The sequence below is a fragment of the Pristiophorus japonicus genome, chromosome 3 (assembly GCF_044704955.1).
Source record: "Pristiophorus japonicus isolate sPriJap1 chromosome 3, sPriJap1.hap1, whole genome shotgun sequence".
NCBI classification, from domain to species: Eukaryota; Metazoa; Chordata; class Chondrichthyes; family Pristiophoridae; genus Pristiophorus; species Pristiophorus japonicus.
Genome location: NC_091979.1, coordinates 110664285 through 110688184, shown reverse-complemented (window position 1 = coordinate 110688184; position 23900 = coordinate 110664285). Strand labels below are relative to the sequence as shown.

The window sequence follows — 23900 nt, the reverse complement described above, 5'->3', positions numbered from 1 at the left end:
CTCGTACTGCTTTGGGTCAATAGACCTTCCTCTATATCTTCCCTTGCGTCGTACCCTTGCACTGCCATGCTACCTCCACTCGCGCGTTTTAGGATGCACCTTTTGACCCCTTTTCACCCCTAGATCGTCCTTGCCCTCTGTCTCCGTCCCTCCGGGACTCACTACAGCTGGTTCTTTTGTACGGATGTCCTTCCCTTGCGGTTTACAATGCCACAGCTCTAACTTGAAGGTGGTAAATTAAAACATACTAACCCCAACAGCTGGGTCATTGTTCCGTTCGGGAAGTTCGTACCCTGCTCGCAGCGCCAAATGTTGAGAGGAGAGAGGGAAGGCTTCTTTTCCCACGAGTGGGCCCACTGATATAGTGGGTCGACGCTCGCCCCAGCCCACGTAGCAATTCTCGAAGTTAGCAGACAGAGACGGATGGCAAAGTATGACCATCTTTATTACGAACGTCCGGGAACATCCCTCATCACAGCCGCCTGTGAGTGGAGATGCTCCCCGAACAGCACAATCATACAACTTTTATACATTTCAAAAACCCCTCTGTTCCCGGACAAGACCTTCCTAGATTTCTAATTGGACTACCTTATCAGTGCTACTTCTCGAATTGGACTACCTTATCAGTACTACTCCGGATTGACAGGTCATGAGCTCCGACTGACAGGCCATGATCTCGTGACCATCTTAGACCGTTCCCAGAATGATATCTCTAGGGTGGAATTTGTTATACATTTCCTTTGGTGCCATGAAGTCTATCTCTGGTCTCTTCTCACGTCCTTATCAGCGGTCTGTTTAGATTCTCTCCTATTGACATTCCATGTTGGAATATTATCTGGTATCCCAACCCATAACAGTACCTTCTGGAGCCTTGGTGCTGGAATGTACAAGGCGTGAGAAGAAAGGTCTTTACCTCCTTATGGGCCAGTGTAGGAACCAGCACTTTAACCCTTGTCCCGCTGGTACCCCTAATGCAAATTTTTCTCTTGCATGTAATGTCTGTAGCTCCACACTGTGGACGTATTGTGTTACTGCAATTAGAGGATTTAATAAAAGGTCACCTGACAAGAAGCAGGAAGTCCCACAAGCTTCCAAAGACTGTTCTGGAGGATCTGCCATTTTAAAGACTTGTGTGCAGTGTGTGCTTCTGTAGATTTATCGCAGTCTTAAACTATGCATTGTATCTATTGCCAAGATCACTTATTTTCATTCCCGCAACATTACTGGGATCCATTCCAACTCAGCCTCTCTGCCACTGAAACCGTTGTCCATGATTTTGTTACCTCGCCTCTTCCCAGAGTCCTGTAAATTTTTTATTTTCAAGTATATATCCAGTTCTCTTTTGAAAGTTACAATTGAATTTGCTTCCACCACACTTTCGGACAGTGGATTCCAATCATAAATTGCTGCGTTTTAAAAAAAGACAATCTCTACATATCCCCCGCTAGTTCTTTTGCCAATTAGCTTAAATCTGTGTCTTCTGGTTACTGACCTTTCTGCCTGTAGAAGCAGTTTCTCCTTATTCACTCAATCAAAACCATTCATAATTTTGAACAGCTCTTATTAAATCTCCCTGCTCTATATAGAACTGTTATATATGTAAACCTGTAAATACCATGTTTAACCACCAGAGGGCTCATCCCCTGGAGTCCCAAGGGATCCCACAATGCCTTGGGAGCACCTGTACATAAGGCGGCCTCACAGGCTGGAGAGGCATTCTGAGACCTGTAATAAAGGACGACGGTCACACCTTACTTTGAGCTTACAGTATCTGGTCTGACTCTTTATTCAAGGCATATCAACTGGCGACGAGATACAGATGACGAACCCCACCGCAACAATGCAGAGAACCGTCGACATCCTGGAGAAATTTTCGGAGAGAGATAATTGGGAAGCCTTCGTGGAGCGGCTCGATCAATGCTTCGTGGCCAACGAGCTGGAAGGAGAAGCGAACGCTGCCAAATGAAGGGCGATTCTCCTCACCGTCTGTGGGGCACGCAACGTATGGTCTCATGAAAAATCTGCTCTCTCCAGCGAAACCCACAGAGAAGTCGTACGATGATTTGTGCACACTGGTCCGGGAGCATCTAAACCCGAAGGAAAGCGTTCTGATGGCGAGGTATCGGTTCTACACATACAAGAGGTCTGAAGGCCAGGAAGTGGCGAGCTACGTCGCCGAGCTAAGGCGCCTTACAGGACATTACGAATTTGAAGGACACTTGGAGCACATGCTCAGGGATTTCTTTGTACTTGGCATTGGCCATGAAGTAATACTTTGCAAACTTTTGACTGTAGAGACCCCAACCTTGAGTAAAGCCATAGCGATAGCCCAGGCGTTTATCGCCACCAGTGACACTACCAAACAAATCTCTGAGCACACGAGTGCTGCTGCAAGTACTGTGAACAAAGTAATGTTGTTTTCGAATCGTAATGTACAGGGCAGGACCTACATGCCTGCAGCTGCACGTCCACAGGTGACTCGGAGCCCATCATCAAGGGTGGTGAATGCAAGGCCATTAACACCTTGTTGGCACTGCGGGGGTGATCATCGTTTCCATTCATGTCGCTTCAAAGGATACGTTTGCAAGGCCTGTGGAACAATGGGACACCTCCAACATATGTGCAGGCGAGGTGCAAACCCTGCTAATCCTGCAAACCACTATGTTGCAGAGGAGGACAGATCCACAATGGATCACGACGAACCAGAGCGTCAGACTGAGGAGGCAGAGGTATATGGGGTGCACACATTTACCACAAAGTGTCCCCCGATTATGCTGAAGGTTGAATTAAATGGACTCCCGGTCTCCATGGAGCTGAACACGGGTGCAAGCCAGTCCATGATGAGCAAAAAGATTTTCGATAAATTGTGGTGCAGCAAGGCCTCAAGGCCAGTCCTGACCCCCATTCGTACTAAACTGAGAACGTACACAAAGGAACTGATTCCCATAATCGGCAGTACTACCATAAAGGTCTCCTACAATGGAGCGGTGCACAATTTACCGGGCGATGGCCCCACGCTGTTCGGCAGGAGCTGGCTGGGAAAGATACGCTTGGAACTAGGACGACGTCCGAGCACACTCGTCCGTCGACGACACTTCATGTACCCAGGTCATAAACAAGTTCCCCTCGCTGTTCGAACCGGGCATCGGGAAGTTCCAAGGAGCAAAAGTGCAGATCCACTTGATTCCGGGGGTGCGACCCATCCATCACAAGGCGAGAGCGGTACCGTAGATTATGAAACAGAGAGGGTGGAAATGGATCTGGACCGGCTGCAACGAAAAAGCATCATTTCGCCGATCGAATTCAATGAGTGGGCCAGGCGGATTGTTCAAGTCCTCAAGGAAGACGCCACCGTCAGAATCTGTGGTGATTACACAGTAACTATCAATCGTTTCTCCCTGCGGGATCAATACCCGTGACCAAAGGCAAACGACCTATTTGCAACGCTGGCGGGAGGAAAAACGTTCACAAAGCTGGACTTGACCTCGGCTTACATGACGCAGGAGCTGGAGGAATCATCAGAGGGACTCACCTGCATCATCACGCACAAAGATCTCTTCATTTACATCAGATGCCCGTTTGGGATTCAATCGGCCGCGGCGATATTCCAGAGGAACATGGAAAGCTTGCTGAAGTCGGGCCCGCGCACCGTGGTCTTCCAGGACGACATCTTCGTTACAGGTCGGGACACCATCGAGCACCTGCAGAACCTGGAGGAGGTTCTTAGTTGGCTTAATCATGTGAGGCTCAGGTTAAAACGCTTGAAGTGTGTTTTGCTGGCACCTGAAGTGGAGTTCCTGGGGAGAAGAATCGTGGTGGACGGCATCAGGCCCATTAATTCGAAGACTGAGCAATCCAGAACACACCGAGACCACAGAACGTGATGGAGCTGCAGTCATTTCTAGACCTCCTGAACTACTCGGTAACTTCTTACTGGGTCTTAGCACCACTGCACTCTTTACTGCGTAAAGGAGATGAATGGGTATGGGGTAAAAGCCAAGAAAATGCCTTTGAGAAAGCTATGAAACTGTTATGCTCAAACAAATTGCTTGTGTTGTATGATCCATGTTAAGCGTTTGGTACTAGCATGTGATGCGTCGTCATATGGTGTCGGGTGTGTATTGCAACAAGCTGATGAATTTGGGAAATTGCAACCGGTTGCTTATGCATCCAGAAGTCTGTCGAAGGCTGAGAGGGCCTACAGCATGATCGAAAAAGAAGCATTCGCGTGTGTTTAAGGGGTAAAGAAAATGCATCAATATCTGTTTGGGCCCAAATTTGAATTGGAAACTGACCATAAGCCACTTGTATCATTCTTTTCTGAAAGTAAAGGGATAAATACGAATGCATCGGCCCGCATCCAGAGATGGGCGCTCATGTTGTCTGCATACAACTATGCCATCCGCCACAGGCCAGGCACAGAAAATTGTGCCGATGCTGTCAGTAGGCTACCATTGCCCACCACAGAGGTGGAGATGGCACAGCCTGCAGATTTAGTTATGGTAATGGAAGCATTCAAGAGTGAGCAATCACCTGTTACCACCTGACAGATTAGAACCTGGATGAGCCAGGAACCCCATACTGTCTTTAGTAAAAAAAACTCTGCTCCACGGGAGTTGGTCTCGTGTCCCGTTAGAGAAGCGGGAAGAAATAAAGCCGTACCAGAGGCGCAGAGATGAAATGTCTATATAGGCAGACTATCTCTTATGGGGTAATCGGGTAGTGATGCCAAAAAAGGGCAGGGACATCTTCATTAGTGACCTCCACAGCACCCACCCAGGCATCGTAATGATGAAAGCGATAGCCAGATCCCACGAGTGGTGGCCTGGTATCGATGCAGCCTTGGAGTCCTGCGTGCACAAATGTAATATATGTTCACAGTTAAGCAATGCACCCAGGGAGGCGCCACTAAGTTTATGGTCCTGGCTCTCCAAACCGTGGTCCAGGGTCCATGTCGACTATGCAGGCCCATTCTTGGCAAAAATGTTCCTAGTGGTTGTAGATGCGTACTCCAAATGGATTGAATGTGTGATAATGTCAGCAAGCACGCCTGCTGCCACCATTGAAAGCCTGCGGGCCATGTTTGCCACGCACGGCCTTCCTGACGTCCTTGTGAGTGACAATGGGTCGTGCTTCACCAGTGCCGAGTTCAAAGAGTTCATGACTCACAATTGGATCAAACATGTCACATCTGCCCCGTTTAAACCAGCGTCCAACGGTCAGGCAGAGCAAGCAGTGCAAACGATCAAGCAGAGCTTGAAGAGGGTAACTGAAGGCTCACTGCTGACTCGCCTATACTGAGTCGTGCTTAGTTACCACACAAGACCCTACTCGCTCACTGCTCATGAAAAGGGCACCTGAGACAAGGCTCTCGTTAGTCCACGCTGATCTACACGAACAGGTAGAGAGCAGGCGGCTTCAAGAGAATACATATTATGATCGCGCAAATGTGTCACACGAAATCGAGATTAATGATCCTATATTTGTGTTGAATTATGGACAAGGTCCCAAGTGGCTTCCTGGCACTGTCGTAGCCAAAGAGGGGAGTAGGGTGTTTCACGTCAAACTTTCAAATGGACTCACCTAAAGGAAACACTGGGACCAAACCAAACTCAGATTCACGGACTATCCAGAACAAACCACTATAGACTCCACCTTTTTCGACCCTCCAACACATATACACAAGTGGCAACCGACCCAGCGGTCGACCACGAGGCTGAACCCATCACCTGCAGCAGCCCAGCAGGACTCACCAAGGCCAGCTGCGCAGCAGCCTAGCGAGGGCCCAACAAACGACTCACCAAAACCAGCATTTGTACCGAGACGATCAACCAGGGAAAGGAAGGCCCCAGATCAACTCACATTGTAAATAGTTACACTATTGACTTTGGGGGAAAGTGGTGTTGTATATGTAAACCTGTAAATACCATGCTTAACCACCAGAGGGCTCATCCCCTGGAGTCCCAAGAGATCCCACACTCCCTTGGGAGCACCTGTATGTAAGGAGGCCTCACAGGCTGGAGAGGCACTCTGGAGACCTGTAATAAAAGGACTACAGTCACACCTTTGAGCTTGCAGAATCTGGTCTGACTCTTTCTTCAAGACATAACAAAAACTATCCCAGTTTCTCTAGTCAATTTATCCAAAATGCAGCATCCAAATTCTGTCTTGCTTGCCCATCGCTCCCATCCTCATGTCAGCTCCACATCTCCCAATTTACTAAACTTAAATTTCTTGTCTGTCTTTAAATCTCTCCACAGACTTGCTCCACTATCTGCAAGCTTTATGAACCTTATATTCTCTCCTGCACCCTTCTAAATCTGACCTTTAGTGCATTTCCCCCACCACACCCTTCCTTCATCCACAGCTGAGGCATCAACTACCTCGGCCCCATTTTCTGGAACTCCCTCCCTAAAGCCCTTTCCCTCTCTACTTCTCTTTCCTCCATTTTAAAAACCTCCTCAACACCTGTGATTATAACCAAACTTTGTTACCTTTTCTTATCTCTCCCTTCATAGCTCAGCATCCATTTCCTTATCTTTTTCTATTTGCGATGCATAATGCAACTCGCCAAGGCTTCTTCGGCATCACCTCCCAAACCCGCGGCAGGACAAGGGCAGCAGGCGCATGGGAACACCACCACCTTCAAGTTCCCCTCCAAGTCACACACCACCCTGACTTGGAAATATATCGCCGTTCCTTCATATTTCCTCTGTCAAAATCCTGGAACTCCCTCCCAAACAGCACTGTGGAAGTACCTTCACCACACTGACTGTAGTGGTTCAAGAAGATGGCTCACCACTACCTTCTCGAGGGCAATTAAGGGTGGGCAATAAATGCTGACCTTGCCAGCGCCGCCCACATCATGAACGAATAAGAAAAAAGGGAAGTTTGTTGCACTATAGGTGCAATATCAGTACAAATTTTTGTACATGCTCAGTTAGGACTGGTCCTTCAGTTGCCATCTGTGTATAGGGTCAAGCTATCTTCCTGGGACACCTCCAAAGACATGCATATCAATAACATAATTCCTGAGGAGGATTTAGCGGAACTATGCACAGTCCTGCAGCCAAACTGAGGAACCAGTTTTATTACAGGGATGACTGTCAGCTGCATTGAACTTTAATATAGCAGGCTCAGTCTAAACAACATGGAGAAGTTTGTGTCACAGCTCCCAAATTTCAGTGCACACTTGCATCATGCAGGTCAATGACTCATTGCTTGACAAAGCTTGTGACTTCATTAAAAGCAGCCATATGATAGCATTCACGAAAGCGTAGGGGATTTTTGACTACTCGTGAACATTTGCACCTCTATTCCAAATACCATTCCATGTGTGAACAGAAAGGGCTGCTGTTTCATGAACGTGGAGCTCGTCTCAAACCATAAGAACAGAATTATGCCTATGTTACCCTGACAACTGTCATGATTTCTTCATCCTATGTCAGATTACAATCCCACCATTATTTAATGGCAGTTTAGAGACTAAAGATATGTAGTACAGATATGGTTTATGACCTTACAGCAAACCCAGATGCAGGAAAAATTAAATTCAGAGCATGCTTCTACTAGAGTCTTATTTGAGCATGCTATCAACATTGCTAAAACAACGATTGAGATATCTGGACATAGAAACATAGAAACATAGAAAATAGGTGCAGGAGCAGGCCATTCAGCCCTTCTAGCCTGCACCGCCATTCAATGAGTTCATGGCTGAACATGAAACTTCAGTACCCCCTTCCTGCTTTCTCGCCATAACCCTTGATCCCCCGAGTAGTAAGGACTTCATCTAACTCCCTTTTGAATATATTTAGTGAATTGGCCTCAACTACTTTCTGTGGTAGAGAATTCCACAGGTTCACCACTCTCTGGGTGAAGAAGTTTCTCCTCATCTCGGTCCTAAATGGCTTACCCCTTATCCTCAGACTGTGACCCCTGGTTCTGGACTTCCCCAACATTGGGAACATTCTTTCTGCATCTAACCTGTCTAAACCCGTCAGAATTTTAAACGTTTCTATGAGGTCCCCTCTCATTCTTCTGAACTCCAGTGAATACAAGCCCAATTGATCCAATCTTTCTTGATAGGTCAGTCCCGCCATCCCGGGAATCAGTCTGGTGAACCTTCGCTGCACTCCCTCAATAGCAAGAATGTCCTTCCTCAAGTTAGGAGACCAAAACTGTACACAATACTCCAGGTGTGGCCTCACCAAGGCCCTGTACAACTGTAGCAACACCTCCCTGCCCCTGTATTCAAATCCCCTCGCTATGAAGGCCAACATGCCATTTGCTTTCTTAACCGCCTGCTGTACCTGCATGCCAACCTTCAATGACTGATGTACCATGACACCCAGGTCTCGTTGCACCTTCCCTTTTCCTAATCTGTCACCATTCAGATAATAGTCTGTCTCTCTGTTTTTACCACCAAAGTGGATAACCTCACATTTATCCACATTATACTTCATCTGCCATGCATTTGCCCACTCACCTAACCTATCCAAGTCACTCTGCAGCCTAATAGCATCCTCCTCGCAGCTCACACTGCCACCCAACTTAGTATCATCCGCAAATTTGGAGATACTGCATTTAATCCCCTCGTCTAAATCATTAATGTACAATGTAAACAGCTGGGGCCCCAGCACAGAACCTTGCGGCACTCCACTAGTCACTGCCTGCCATTCTGAAAAGTACCCGTTTACTCCTACTCTTTGCTTCCTGTCTGATGGCAGGTACTGTACTACAGTATGGCCAACATGGTGCAGATTATCATAGCCTGCTGTGTCCTGCATAACATTATCCTTCAAAGAGGCATAACCATGGAGTGGGCAGGAGAGAAAAAACAGCAGCAAAAGATGATCCTGACCAAGACACACAAGACTGGTCTACCTAACCAACAGCTCACTCAAAGATTCATCGGACTGATTCTAACCAAACATATAATTAACTGCCTGAAACATCCATTACACAAGTCATTTTTACATGTCCAGTATCTTACTATTTGAAGGTTTGCCTCTATTAGCTCGAGCCATATTTCAAGAAACATGAATGCCACATCATTTCTCTCACTACTGTAATGGGCTTCAGCAGATTGAAAACCTGCAAATGTAACACCCCTATTTAAAAAGGAGGCGGACAAAAAGCAGGAAACTATAGACCAGTTAGCCGAACATCTGTGGTTGGGAAAATGTTGGAGTCCATTATTAAAGAAGCAGTAGCAGGACATTTGGAAAAGCATAATTCGGTCAGGCAGAGTCAGCATGGATTTATGAGGGGCAGTCATGTTTGACAAATTTGCTGGAGTTCTTTGAAGATGCAACGAAAAGGGTAGATAAAGGGGAACCAGTGGATGTGGTATATTTGGACTTCCAGAAGGCATTTGACAAGGTGCCACATAAAAGGTTACTGCACAAGATCAAAGTTCACGGAGTTGGGGGTAATATATTAGCATGGATAGAGGATTGGTTAACTAACAGAGAACAGAGTCGGGATAAATGGTTCATTCTTGGGTTGGCAATCACTAACTAGTGGGGTGCCGCAGGGATCAGTGCTGAGACCCCAACTATTTACAATCTATATTAACGACTTAAAAGAAAGGACCGAGTGTAACGTAGCCAAGTTTGCTGACGATACATAGATGGGAGGAAAAGCAATGTGTGAGGAGGACACACAAAATCTGCAAAAGGACATAGACAGACTAAGTGAGTGGGCAAAAATTTGGCAGATGGAGTATAATGTTGGCAAGTGTGAGGTCATGCACTTTGGCAGAAAAAAATCAAAGAGCAAGTTTTATTTAAATGGAGCAAGATTGCAAAGTGCTGCAGTACAGCGGAACCTGGGGATACTGGTGCATGAAACACAAAAGATTAGTGTGCAGGCACAGCAAGTAATCAGGAAGGCCAATGGAATCTTGGCTTTTATTGCAAAGGAGATGTAGTATAAAAGCAGGGAAGTCTTGCTACAGTTATACAGGGTATTGGTAAGGCCATACCTGAAATACTGTGTGCAGTTTTGGTTTCCATATTTACGAAAGGATATACTTGCTTTGAAGGCAGTTCAGAGAAGGTTCACTAGGTTGATTCCGGAGATGAGGGGGTTGACTTATGAGGAAAGGTTGAGTAAGTTGGACCACGACTCATTGGAATTCAGAAGATTGAGAGATGATCTTATCGAAACATATAACATTATGAGGGGGCTTGACAAGGTGGATGCAGAGAGGATGTTTCCACTGATCGGGGAAACTAGAACTAGGGGGCATAATCTTAGAATAAGGGGCCGCCCATTTAAAACTGAGATGAGGAGAAATTTCTTTTCTGAGAGGATTGTAAATCTGTGGAATTTGCTGCCTCAGAGAGCTGTGGAAGCTGGGACATTGAAACAATTTAAGACCGAGATAGACTGTTTCTTAACCAAGAAGGGGTTATGGGAAGCGGCCAGGGAAGTGGACCTGAGTCCATGATCAGATCAGCCAAGATCGTATTAAATGGCGGAGCAGGCTCGAGGGGCCGTATGGCCGACTCCAGCTCCTATTCCTTCTGTTCTTATGTTCTTATAGAAAAATTATCCGGATCCATTTCAGTAACATATATCTCAACTTTTATTAACTATTATAGTGTGTGTTACAGGTATATTCTGTGCACACTTCCCAGATGTTTGCGCTTGGTGAAAATGTATGGCGTGTCTCTTTTACTTCTTAAATATGTACTCTAGACTGGCATGCTGCATCAACAGCTCGGTGTTCAAATATTTTCTTTTAAACAAGTTTTTACATTTTTTCTGTCTATTTTGCAGAGCATTTTACCTGTATTGTGAAAGTGTTGTACAATTTATTATATACACAAGCTATTGCAACACTTTCAGTTCGATTCAGCGAAGAGGAAAGAACAGCTTGGAAGAATTCTGGGAAACTTAAGGTCAGTGTACTAATGTAAAATTCAATGATGTGAAAGGACAACTTTAGGACCTTAACATTTGGTGTGCTCATTTCATTTGTAAACAAGTCTGTCCCCTTTGTTTATGTTGATTTTTTTAAAGTCTATGGCTTGTATAAATGTGTCCTACTTCACTGAATTTCAAAGATGCAAAAGCTTGTATTAATGTGTGACTCATATCAGCTTTACGGTGCATAACCTACTACACCATGAAATTATTTTTCAGTTATTTATTGTCTTCAGTACTTATTTAGATGCAGACATTGCGATGCATCAGGGAAGGGGAGAGTTACCTGGACACTTTGTTCCAGGAGGCAGTCACACCCTCCGTCAGTGGCCAAGGACAGGAGGGTGTGACTGAGTCAAGAAAGTATGGGGACCAAGGATATAGTGATGGAGGAGCCTAAGCCCCTCACCTTGTCCAACAGATACGAAGTACTTGTCATCTGTATGGATGAGCACAAGAACAGCAGGGAGGATGGGCAAACTGACCATGGCACCGTGGTACAGGAGGCTATTCAAGTGGGAAGAGTAAAAAGGAATGTGGTAGTGGTAGGCAACAGTATAGTTAGGGGGATAAATACTGTTCTCTGCAGCTGCGAAGGGGAGTACCGAAAGCTGGGTTGCCTGCCCAGTGCCAGAGTCAAAGACATCTCTTCGCACCTGGAGAAGAACTTGGAGTAGGAAGGGGAGGATCCAGTTGTCATGGTAGACATAGATAGAACTAGGAATGAGGTTCTGCTGTTTGAGGATATGGGGTTCAAATTAAAATGACAACTTCAAAGGTAATAATCTCTGGATTGTTACCTGAGCCAAATGTCAATTGGTATAGGGATAAGGTTAAGTGCGTGGCTGAAAGAGTGGTGTGGGAGGTAGTGATTTTGCTTCATGGGCCACTGGCACCAGTACTGGGGAAAGAGGGAACTGTTCAATTGGGGCGGGCTGCACTTAAACCGGGCTGGAACCAGCGTCATGGCGATTCGAATAACTAGGATAGTAGACAGGGCTTTCAACTAATGAAAGGAGTGTGGGAGGATTCAGAAAAGAGTAAATTTAAAAGCAACAAGGGAAATGTCAAGGCTGCAGTGCAGAGCAGAATTTTGGGAAAAATAAGCAGAGTGGGTCAAGAAGGGACAGAGAGAGTAACAAAGGTAATTGGGCATCCATGACTAAGGTGACATCAGGGAAAAATAGAAAAAAAATCAAAGCTAAAGGTACTATATCTGAATGTGGAAAGCATTCGCAACAAAATAGGTGAATTAATAGCACAGATAGAAATTAATAGGTTTGATCCAATAGCCATTACGGAGACGTGGTTGCAAAATGACCAAGGTTGGGAACAAAATATTCCAGAATACTTAACTTTAAGAGGAGATAGGCTAAATGGAAAAGGGTCGCCCTGATAAAGGATGGGATAAAGACAGTAGAGAGAAACATAGAAACAAAGAAAATAGGTGCAGGAGTAGGCCTTTGGCCCTTCGATTGGAAGAATATAAATCACGATCTCAGATGGGGTGATTGTTCAGGGGTCCTGGTCATTAATATGGCATGTTGGCCTTCATAACGAGGGGATTTGAGTACAGGGGCCGGGAGGTGTTACTACAGTTGTGCAGGACCTTGGTGAGGCCACACCTGGAGTATTGTGTACAGTTTTGGTCTCCTAACTTGAGGAAGGACATTCTTGCTATTGAGGGAGTGCAGCAAAGGTTCACCAGACTGATTCCCGGGATGGCGGGACTGACATATCAAGAAAGACTGGATCAACTGGGCTTGTATTCACTGGAGTTCAGAAGAATGAGAGGGGATCTCATAGAAACGTTTAAAATTCTGATGGGTTTAGACAGGTTAGATGCAGGAAGAATGTTCCCAATGTTGGGGAAGTCCAGAACCAGGGGTCACAGTCTAAGGATAAGGGGTAAGCCATTTAGGACCGAGATGAGGAGAAACTTCTTCACCCAGAGAGTGGTGAACCTGTGGAATTCTTTACCACAGAAAGTTGTTGAGGCCAATTCACGAAATATATTCAAAAAGGAATTAGATGTAGTCCTTACTACTCGGGGGATCAAGGGGTATGGCGAGAAAGCAGGAATGGGGTACTGAAGTTGCATATTCAGCCATGAACTCATTGAATGGCGGTGCAGGCTCGAAAGGCCGAATGGCCTACTCCTGCACCTATTTTCTATGTTTCTATGTTTCTAAAAGGGACGCATTTTTTACAATTGCAAGGGAAAGCCAACTAGAAGTGAGATGGGAGGAAAATGAACAAGAGAATCACAAGGAATGGTCACTCTAGAAAACGGAAAAGGAAGGGGAAATGTGATTGATGGGATCATTTTGTAGACGATGGAAGATATGAAGACGAGTGGGATAAAAGATGAGGACAAAGAGGACCCTCTTACTATTGAAAGACATGGCAGAGATTAGAGGAATAGGAAATTAAGCAGACATGATCAAGGCCCTTGTTAACAATAAATGAGGGAAATCTTTAGATGAGAAAAAAACATAGAAACATAGAAATTAGGTGCAACATAGGCCATTCAGCCCTTCGAGCCTGCACCACCATTCTATAAGTTCATGGCTGATCATTCCCTCAGTACCCCTTTCCTGCTTTCTCTCCATACCCCTTGATCCTTTTAGCCGTAAGGGCCATATCTAACTCCCTCTTCAATATATCCAAAGAACTGGCATCAACAACTCTCTGCGGTAGAGAATTCCACAGGTTAACAACTCTCTGAGTGAAGAAGTTTCTCCTCATCTCAGTCCTAAATGGCTTACCCCTTATCCTTAGAGTGTGTCCCCTGGTTCTGGACTTCTCCAACATCAGGATCATTCTTCCAGCATCCAACCTGTCCAGTCCCGTCAGAATTTTATATGTTTCGATGAGATCCCCTCTCATCCTTCTAAACTCCAGTGATTACAGGCCCAGTCGATCCAGTCTCTCCTCATATGCCAGTCCTGCCATCCTGGGAATCAGTCTGGTGAACCTTCGCTGCACTCCCTCAATAGCAAGAACATCCTTCCTCAGATTAGGAGACCAAAACTGAACACAGTATTCCGAGTGAGGCCTCACCAAGGCCCTGTACAACTGCAGTAAGACCTCCCTGCTCCTATACTCAAATTCCCTCGCTATGAACGCCAACATACCATTTGCCTTCTTCACCGCCTGCTGTACCTGCATGCCAACTTTCAATGACTGATGTACCATGACACCCAGGTCTCGTTGCACCTCCCCTTTTCCTAATCTACCGCCATTCAGATAATCTGCCTTCGTGTTTTTGCCCCCAAAGTTGATAACCTCACATTTATCCACATTATACTGCATCTGCCATGCATTTGCCCACTCACCTAACCTGTCCAAGTCACCCTGCAGCCTCTTAGCATCCTCCTCACAGCTCACACCGCCACCCAGCTTAGTGTCATCTGCAAACTTGGAGATATTACATTCAATTCCTTCATCTAAATCATTGATGTATATTGTAAATAGCTGGGGTCCCAGCACTGAGCCCTGTGGCACTCCACTAGTCACTACCTGCCATTCTGAAAAGGACCCCTTTATCCTGACTCGCTGCTTCCTGTCTGCCAGCCAGTTCTCCATCCACGTCAATACATTACCCCCAATACCATGTGCTTTAATTTTGTACACAAATCTCTTGTGTGGGACCTTGTCAAAAGCCTTTTGAAAGTCCAAATACACCACATCCACTGGTTCTCCCTTGTCCACTCGACGAGTTACATCCTCAAAAGATTCTCGAAGATTTGTCAAGCATGATTTCCCTTTCATAAATCCATGCTGACTCAGACCGATCCTGTCACTGCTTTCCAAATGCGCTGCTATTTCATCCTTAATAATTGATTCCAACATTTTCCCCACTACTGATGTCAGGCTAACCGGTCTATAATTACCCGTTTTCTCTCCCTCCTTTTTTAAAAAGTGGTGTTACGTTAGCTACCCTGTAGTCCATAGGAACTGACCCAGAGTCGATAGACTGTTTCTAGGGCCACTTTCTTAAGTACTCTGGAATGCAGACTATCAGGCCCTGGGGATTTATCGGCCTTCAATCCCATCAATTTCCCTAGCACAATTTCCCGACTAATAATAATTTTCTTCCATTCCTCCTTCTCACTAGACCCTCGGTCCCCTAGTATTTCCAGAAGGTTATTTGTGTCTTCCTTCGTGAAGACAGAACCGTTATAAGTTCACCTGATTCTGACTGCAAGGGACCTACGTTTGTCTTCACTAATCTTTTTTCTCTTCACATATCCATAGAAGCTTTTGCAGTCAGTTTTATGTTCCCAGCAAGCTTCCTCTCATACTCTATTTTCCCCCTCCTATTTAAACCCTTTGTCTTCCTCTGCTGAATTCTAAATTTCTCCCAGTCCTCAGGTTTGCTGCTTTTTCTGGCTAATTTATATGCCTCTTCCTTGGATTTAACACTATCCTTAATTTCCTTTGTTAGCCACGGTTGGGCCACCTTCCCCGTTTTAGTTTTGCTCCAGACAGGGACGTACAATTGTTGAAGTTCATCCATGTGATCTTTAAATGTTTGCCATTGCCTATCCACCGTCGCCCCTTTAAGTATCATTCGCCAGTCTATTCTAGCCAATTCACTTCTCCATACCATCGAAGTTACTTTCCTTAAGTTCAGGACTCTAGTCTCTGAATTAACTGTGTCACTCTCCATCTTAATAAAGAATTCTACCATATTATGGTCCCTCTTCCCCAAGGGGCCTCGCACAACAAGATTGCTAATTAGTCCTTTCTCATTACACATCACCCAGTCTAGGATGGCCAGCTCCTCTAGTTGGTTCCTCGACATATTGGTCCAGAACACCATCCCTAATACACTCCAGGAAATCCTCCTCCACCGCATTGCTACTAGTTTGGTTCGCCCAATCTATATGCAGATTAAAGTCGCCCATGATAATTGCTGTACCTTTATTGCACGTATCCCTAATTTCTTGTTTGATACTGTCCCCAACCTCACTACTACTGTTTGGTGGTCTGTACACAACTCCCACTACTGTTTTCTGCCCCTTGGTATTCCGCAGCTCCACCCATACCGATTCCACATCCTCCAAGCTAATGGCCTTCCTTACTATTGCATTAATTTCCTCTTTAACCAGCAACGCTACCCCACCTCCTTTTCCTTTCTGTCTATCCTTCCTGAATGTTGAATACCCCTGGATGTTGAGTTCCCAGCCTTGGTCACCCTTGCGCTTTGTCTCCGTGATGCCAATTATATCACATTCGTTAATTGCTGCCTGCGCAGTTAATTTGTCTACCTTATTATGAATACTCCTCGCATTGAGGCACACAGCCTTCAGGCTTGTCTTTTTAATACACTTTGCCCCTTTAGAATTTGCTGAAATGTGTCCCTTTTTGATTTTTGCCTTGGGTTTCTCTGCCCTTTCCCCCCTATCTTTTGCTTCTGCCCCCATTCTACTTCTATCTGTCTCCCTGCATAGGTTCCCATCCCCCTGCCATATTAGTTTAATCCCTTCCGAACAGCACTAGCAAACACTCCCCCTAGGACATTGGTTCTGGTCCTGCCCAGGTGCAGACTGTCCAGTTTGTACTAGTCCCACCTCCCCCAGAACCGGTTCCACTGTCCCAGGAATTTGAATCCCTCCCTTCTGCACCACTCCTCAAGCCACGTATTCATCTTGGCTGTCCTGCAATTCCTACTCAGACTAGCACGTGGCACTGGTAGCAATCCTGAGATTACTACTTTTTGAGTTCCTACTTTTTCATTTAACTCCTCGCTCCCTAAATTCAGCTTGTAGTTCCTCATCCCATGTTTTACCTATATCGTTGGTACCTATATGCACCACGACAATTGACTGTTCAACCTCCCCCTCCAAATGTCCTGCAGCTGCTCCGAGGCATCCTTGACCCTGCACCACGGAGGCAACATACCATCCTGGAGTCTCGATTGCGGACGCAGAAATGTCTACCTATTCCCCTTACAATAGAATACCCTACCACTATAGCTCTCCCACTCTTTGTCCTGCCTTCCTGTGCAGCAGAGCCACCCATTGTGCCATGAACTTGGCTGCTGCTGCCCTCCCCTAATGAGTCATCTCCCCGCCCAACAGTACCCAAAACGGTGTATCTGTTTTGTCGGGGGATGCCCGCAGGGGACCCCTGCACTACCTTCCTTCCACTGCTCTTCCTGCTGGTCACCCATTACTTATCTGCCTGTGTAACCTTTAACTGCAGTGTGACCAACTCACTAAGCATGCTAATCACGACATCCTCAGCATCGCGGATGCTCCAGAATGAATCCATGCGCAGCTCCAGTGCCGCAATGCAGTCTGTCAAGTGCTGCAGCGGGATACACTTCCTGCACATGTGGTCCAGTGTCCCTGATTTCCCACATAGCAGAGGAGGAGCATGACACGTATCCGAGCTCCCCTGCCATGACTTAACCCTTAGATTAACTTAATTTGGCAACAGTGATAAAGGCTACCTGCTGATAAAGGAAAAGAAAACATTTCAGACGCTCTGGTGTAGAACGTGTAACCATCAGAGCAAATACAGTAAAGACAGAAACTGAAAGAAAGGAGTGGAATCTTCACAAAGGGAAATGGAAAGCAAGAATATTAAAGTATTTATGGGCTTATAATAGATATTCATGGAAACTTCATTGTCAAAGATTGGGAGAAGAGTCATGTTTGACAAATTTGCTGGAGTTCTTTGAGGATGTAACGAGCAGGGTAGGGAAGGGGGGGAACCAGTGGATGTGGTGTATTTGGATTTCCAGAAGGCATTCAATAAGGTGCCGCCTAAAAGGTTACTGCACAAGATAAAAGTTCACAGGGGTAATATATTAGCATGGATAGAGGATTGCTAACTAACAGAAAACAGAGAGTCGGGACAAATGGGTCATTTTCCGGTTGGCAAACAGTAACAAGTGGGGTGCTGCAGGGATCGATGCTGGTGCCTCAACTATTTACAATCTATATTAATGACTTGGATGAAGGGACTGAGTGTACTGAGTGTAATGTAGCCAAGTTTGCTGATGATACAAAGTTGGGTGGGAAAGCAAATAATGAGGACACAAAAAGTCTGCACAAGGATATAGGTAAGTGAGTGGGAAAAAATTTGGCAGATGGAGTATATTGTGGGAAAATATGAGGTTATCGACTTTGGCAGAAAAAGTAGAAAAGCAAATTATAATTTAAGTGGAGAAAAATTGCAACGTGCTGCAGTACTTGTGCATGAAACACAAAAAGTTAGTATGCAGGTACAGCAAGTGAGCAGGAAGGCAAATGGAATGTTGGCCTTTATTGCAAGGGAGATAGAGTATAAAAGTAGAGAAGTCCTGCTACAACTGTACAGGGTATTGGTGAGGCGACACCTAGAGTACTGTGTACAGTTTTGCTGTCCGTATTTAAGGAAGGATATACTTGCATTGGAGGCAGTTCACTCGGTTGATTCCAGAGATGAGTGGGGGTTGACTTATGAAAATAGGTTGGGCCTATACTCATTTGAGTTCAGAAAAATGAGAGGTGATCTTATCGAAACATAAGATAATGAGAGGACTCGACCAGGTGGATGCAGAGAGGATATTTCCACTCACAGGGAAAACTAAAATTAGGGAACATAGTCTCAGAATACGGGGCTGCCCATTTAAAGCTGAGATGAGGAGTAATTTCTTCTCGGAGGGTTGAAAATCTATGGAATTCTCTGCCCCAGAGAGTTGTGGAGACTGGGTCATTGAATATATTTAAGGTGGAGATTGACAGATTTTTGAGCGATAAGGGAGTAAAGGGTTATGGGAAGCAGGCAGGGAAGTGGAGCTGAATCCATAATCAGATCAGCCATGATCTTATTAAATGGCATAGCAGGCTTGAGGGGCCAAATGGCCTACTCCTGCTCCTATTTCTTCTGTTCTTATGAGTCAGAGATGAACCACAAAGGAGAGGGATATGTGGAGATGGGAACAATAGTGAAATGAAATTGTCTGGATGGAAGGAAGAGTAGGCAGCAGCCGCAACATCATCATCAGTGTAATGGAAGAAAAGGTTATGAGGGTACCTGAATAAGATTGGTACAATTTGGGGTTTTAATATTCAATGAAAGGAGAAGCATAGATGGGACTCATGCAGGTTCCCATAGCAGCACCTCCTGCCTAGAGAACATGGGTGAAATTTCATCCTGCTAACCTTTGCATCTGGGAGATCATCTTCTGCCATATTCTTCTCCCACTGCCTGATCCTACCACTATCACAAAGCATTTCCTGCGAAATATCTTTGATCACTCTTCCATTGCCCAGTTCCTGGCTGCCCTTCCCATTACAGTTACCAATACAACTATAGAAGCCGCAGCACTTGCCCATTCACCTCTTCCCACACCATTGTGCAGAGCCATAAACATTCCTTCCAAGTGACTCAGTAATTACCACATATTTCTTTCAATGTAGTATGCTATACTTACCCTGTGGTTTTCTTTGAATTGGAGAAACCAAACACAGATTGGGCAACCTTTTTGCTGAACTAGAAGTTGCATCTGTATAGCACATGAAACATAGTAAAACATCCCAAGGCACCTTACATGGACAATAGGGAAATGGACGACATCATACAGGGGGAACCTGGAGTTTGACAGAATTGGGGATGGATTAATGAGTTTGATTCGATGATTGATCGAGTCTGTCAGCTGCGAAGGGAGTAGGAAGCATGGGTTTGTCACCACTGGAGGTGCAGATTGCAAGGATGGTAAGGTAAAGAGTGAGTTTATTAAAGAAGGCACTGATGACCAAGCTTTTTAAAGGTCGCGGGACAGTGCCTGAGTCGAGGGAATCATTTACAATATCAGTTAAAATGGGGGGCAGGAAGGGAAGTTGGATTATCAGAAGTTTAGCGGGACTTGGGTGCAGGGAGCACAACGAATTCTCGTGAGATTAGAGATGGCAGGAGGGCGCACAACAGACTTGTTTGGAAAATAGAAGCACATGGGATTAAAGGGATGGTGGTAACTTTGGTACGAAATTGGCTATGGGATAGGAGACAGAGTAGGTGAACAGATATTTTTCTGCTGGAGAGAAGTACGCACTGAGGTCCCGCAGGAGTTAGATTAGGACTATTAATTTTCTTGCATATAAGAGACCTGGCCTTGGGTATCGGAAGTACAATTTTGAAGTTTGTAGATGATACAAAACTTGACAACATAGTAAATAGTGAACAGGATTATTAGCAGACTTCAGGAGAACATAGACTGTTGAAATGGGCAGACACATAGCAGCTGCAATTTAGGAGAGGGAGCGAGAGAGGAGAGTGGGAATTGAAGAGAGAGGGGGGAGAGAGTGAAGAGAGAGGAGGTCAGACACGAGGGAAGGGGGTAAAGAGCACGGAGAACACTGGGGTGGGGGAAGAACATGATCCAGGTCTAAAGAGGGGGGGGGGAAGAGAGCGCGAACATGATCCAGATGGTAAGACGGATCACGTTCTTCCAACCCCACCCAGTTTACACCCTCCTCACATTCTCTCCCGAGATCTGGTTGATTTCTCGGAAAGCTCGGTGCATGTGTGGCAAGTGACATCGTTGGACTGGACAAAATCCGGAATTCACGACACTGTTACTATTCACTTCATACCCAATAAACCTGGGTGAACCCTGTCTGTTCCAAGTGAGAACATAACATAAGAATTAGCAGCAGAAGTAGGCCATTCGGCCCCTCGAGCCTGCTCCGCCATTCAATGAGATCATGGCTAATCATCTACCTCAACTCCACGTTCCTGCATTATCCCCATATCCCTTGATTCTCTTAATATCCAAAAATCTATCGATCTCTGCCTTGAATATACTCAACGACTGAGCCTCCACAGCCCTCTGGGGTAGAGAATTCCAAAGATTCACCACCCTCTGAGTGAAGAAGTTTCTCCTCTTCTCAGTCCTAAATGGCTCTGCCATTTAATAAGATCTTGGCTGATCCGATCATGGACTCAGGTCCACTTTCCTGCCCGCTCCCCATAACCCTTTATTCCCTGATCAGTTAAGAAACTATCTATCTCTGTCCTAAATTTATTCAATATCCCGGCTTCCACAGCTCTGAGGCAGCGAATTCCACATGTTTACAACTCTGAGAAAAGAAATTTCTCCTCATCTCAGTTTTAAATGGGCGGCCCCTTATTCTAAGATTATGCCCCCTAGTTCTAGTTTCCCCCATCAGTGGAAACATTCTCTCTGCATCCACCTTGTCAAGCCCCCTCATAATCTTAAACGTTTCGATAAGATCACCTCTCAATCTTCTGAATTCCAATGAGTAGAGGCCCAACTTACTCAACCTTTCCTCATAAGTCAACCCCCTTATCTCCGGAATCAACCTAGTGAACCTTCTCTGAACTGCCTCCAAAGCAAGTATATTGCTTGGGAAACTGTCTCCATTTAAATAATAACTTGTTCTTTGATTTTTTTCTGCCAAAGTGCATGACCTCACACTTTCCAACATTATACTCCATCTGCCAAATTTTTGCCCACTCACTCAGCCTGTCTGTCCTTTTGTAGATTTTTTGTGTCCTCCTCACACATTGCTTTTCCTCCCATCTTTGTATCGTCAGCAAACTTGGCTACGTTACACTTGGTCCCTTCATCCAAGTCGTTAATATAGATTGTAAATAGTTGGGGTCCCAGCACTGATCCCTGTGGCACCCCACTAGTTACTGATTGCCAACCAGAAAATGAAGCATTTATCCCGACTCTCTGTTTTCTGTTAATTAGCCAATCCTCTATCTATGCTAATATATTATCCCCAACTCCGTGAACTTTTATCGTACAGTAACCTTTCATGTGGCACCTTGTCAAATGCCTTCTGGAAGTCCAAATACACCTGGTTCCCCTTTATCCACCCTCTTCGTTACATCCTCAAAGGACTCCAGCAAATTTGTCAAATGTGACTTCCCCTTCATAAATCCATGCTGATTCTGCCTGACCGAATTATGCTTTTCCAAATGTCCTGCTACTGCTTCTATAATAATGGACTCCCAACATTTTCCCAACCACAGATGTTAGGCTAACTGGTCTATAGTTTCCTGCTTTTTGTCCGCCTCCTTTTTTTAAATTGGGACGTTACATTTGCAGTTTTCCAATCTGCTGGGACCTCCCCAGAATCCAGGGAATTTTGGTAAATTTCAACCAGTGCATCCACTATCCCTTCCCCTACTTCTCTAAAGACCCTTCGATGCAAGCCATCAGGTGCAGGGGATTTATCTGCCTTTAGTCCCATTATCTTACTGAGTACCACCTCCTTAGTGATTGTGTTAAGTTTCTCCACCCCCCCCTCCCCCCCCCCCCCCCCCCCCACATAGCCCCTTGACTATCCACTGTTGGAATATTGTTAGTGTCCTCTACCGTAAAGACTGATACAAAATATTTGTTCAGAGTTTCTGCCATCTCCATGTTCCCCATTACTAATTCCCCAGTCTCGTTCTCTAAGGGAGCAACATTTACTTTAGCCACTCTTTTCCTTTTTATATACGTATAGAAACTTTTGCTTTTATATTTTGTGCTACTTTACTTTCATAGTCGATCTTCCCTTTCTTAGTCATTTTTTTAGTCATTTTTTGCTGGATTTTAAAAGCTTCCCAGTCTTCTGTCCTCCCACTAGTTTTTGGCCACTTTGTATGCCTTTGTTTTTAATTGGATACCGTCCTTTATTTCTTTAGTTAGCCACGGATGGCTATCTTTTCTCTTGCACCCTTTCTTCCTCACTGGAATATATTTTTCTTGAGAGTTGTGAAATATCTCCTAAAATGTCAAGAACAAAAGGAAAGGCCTGTGATAGGATGGAAGGCAGGAGAGATTAAATGATAAAAAGGATGATGGTGCAAGGCAAAAGGAGATGATAGTGGGCCAAGTAAAGAAACAAAAGATGGGTCTAGAGGAGGTATAAATGGGAACAGCAGAATCATCAGCAACAACTGTCGTCTGGGGGAAAAAAATGATCATAACCTCTGCTCTCATTTTTTTCCACCAACACCAAATCAGAACAAAAAATAAATTAATCAATCAACTCAATTGCATCTCTATCTAATAGTTAACAAAAAATAATTAAGAATCACCCTTAGCATCTTTCTTGTGTGCTCCTTTCCGTATCCTAGTGCTCTTGCAGAATGGTTCCCCAGTGGTTGCAGCTTGGGAGGTGGAAGACTGCTAAGCTTCCATTGAGGACACTTCAGATGGCCATGGAGGATGACCTCGAGCAACTCTGGGTCTAGCTGCAGAATGCTGTGGGCCAGAGCTGTCTGGCCCGGCTGGCATGTTGTCATCCTGAGCGAGGTCAGCAGGTCCCTCTCCCATGTAGCCGAGACCACTTTCCTGAGATGGCGCCTCAGCACTCCTTTGACTCTGTTCTGAGGCATTGGTTGCCCTTGTAGACATTGGCTTCCAGAGCCAAGGTGACAGCCATCTGAGCTTCCATAGCAGCAGTGTGAGCTGCCTTCGTAGCCATCTGAGCTAGCTCTTGCGCACTTCTGCCCAGTGACTTACACGTGTGGACACTTCCTCTAACTTAGCCTCTACAGGTGATGCCATTATCTGAGCTGGTGCTTGCTCCTGAAATGAAAGAAGGAAGCAACGCTTATGATGTGAAAGGAGAACAGAGAGAAAAGTGAGTGGGGAAAGCATCTGCAACTTGTCATACAGAGTATCTGGAATGAGATAGCAGTCAAGGACAAAGAGGATTCAATATTAAGAAACACTTAAGCATCTCTTTCAGTATTGCCAGTCATCACAGCCTTGACTCTGTCACTTCCCATGAGAGCCAGCATGCTTTCTTCGAGCAGGAAGAGGACGTGCAGGCAGACTCTTCCTCCTCCGGTGCCAATCTGCTGTCTTGAGTCCTTTCTTCTGGTAGAAAGAAGGGAATGTGTTGGTGAGAGTCTTGAGATGTGTTTAGAGAATGTCCCTGTTATGGTGGAATAGCTGGTATGCAATGTGTAAGATATGACTTGTGGGTACGTGAGGATTGTAA

At 45.3% G+C, this 23900-nt stretch overlaps 1 protein-coding gene across 7 annotated transcripts in view; it reads left to right on the top strand.

Annotated features, from left to right (window-relative positions):
- Nucleotides 1-23900, top strand: part of ubr3 (ubiquitin protein ligase E3 component n-recognin 3) — a 439870-nt gene that overhangs the window by 373397 nt on the left and 42573 nt on the right. For all 7 annotated transcript variants that reach the window (XM_070875678.1, XM_070875676.1, XM_070875681.1 and 4 more), the window contains one exon: nucleotides 10786-10907. In XM_070875678.1, the coding sequence (XP_070731779.1) occupies nucleotides 10786-10907 (122 nt within the window). The remainder of the gene's footprint in view (nucleotides 1-10785; nucleotides 10908-23900) is intronic.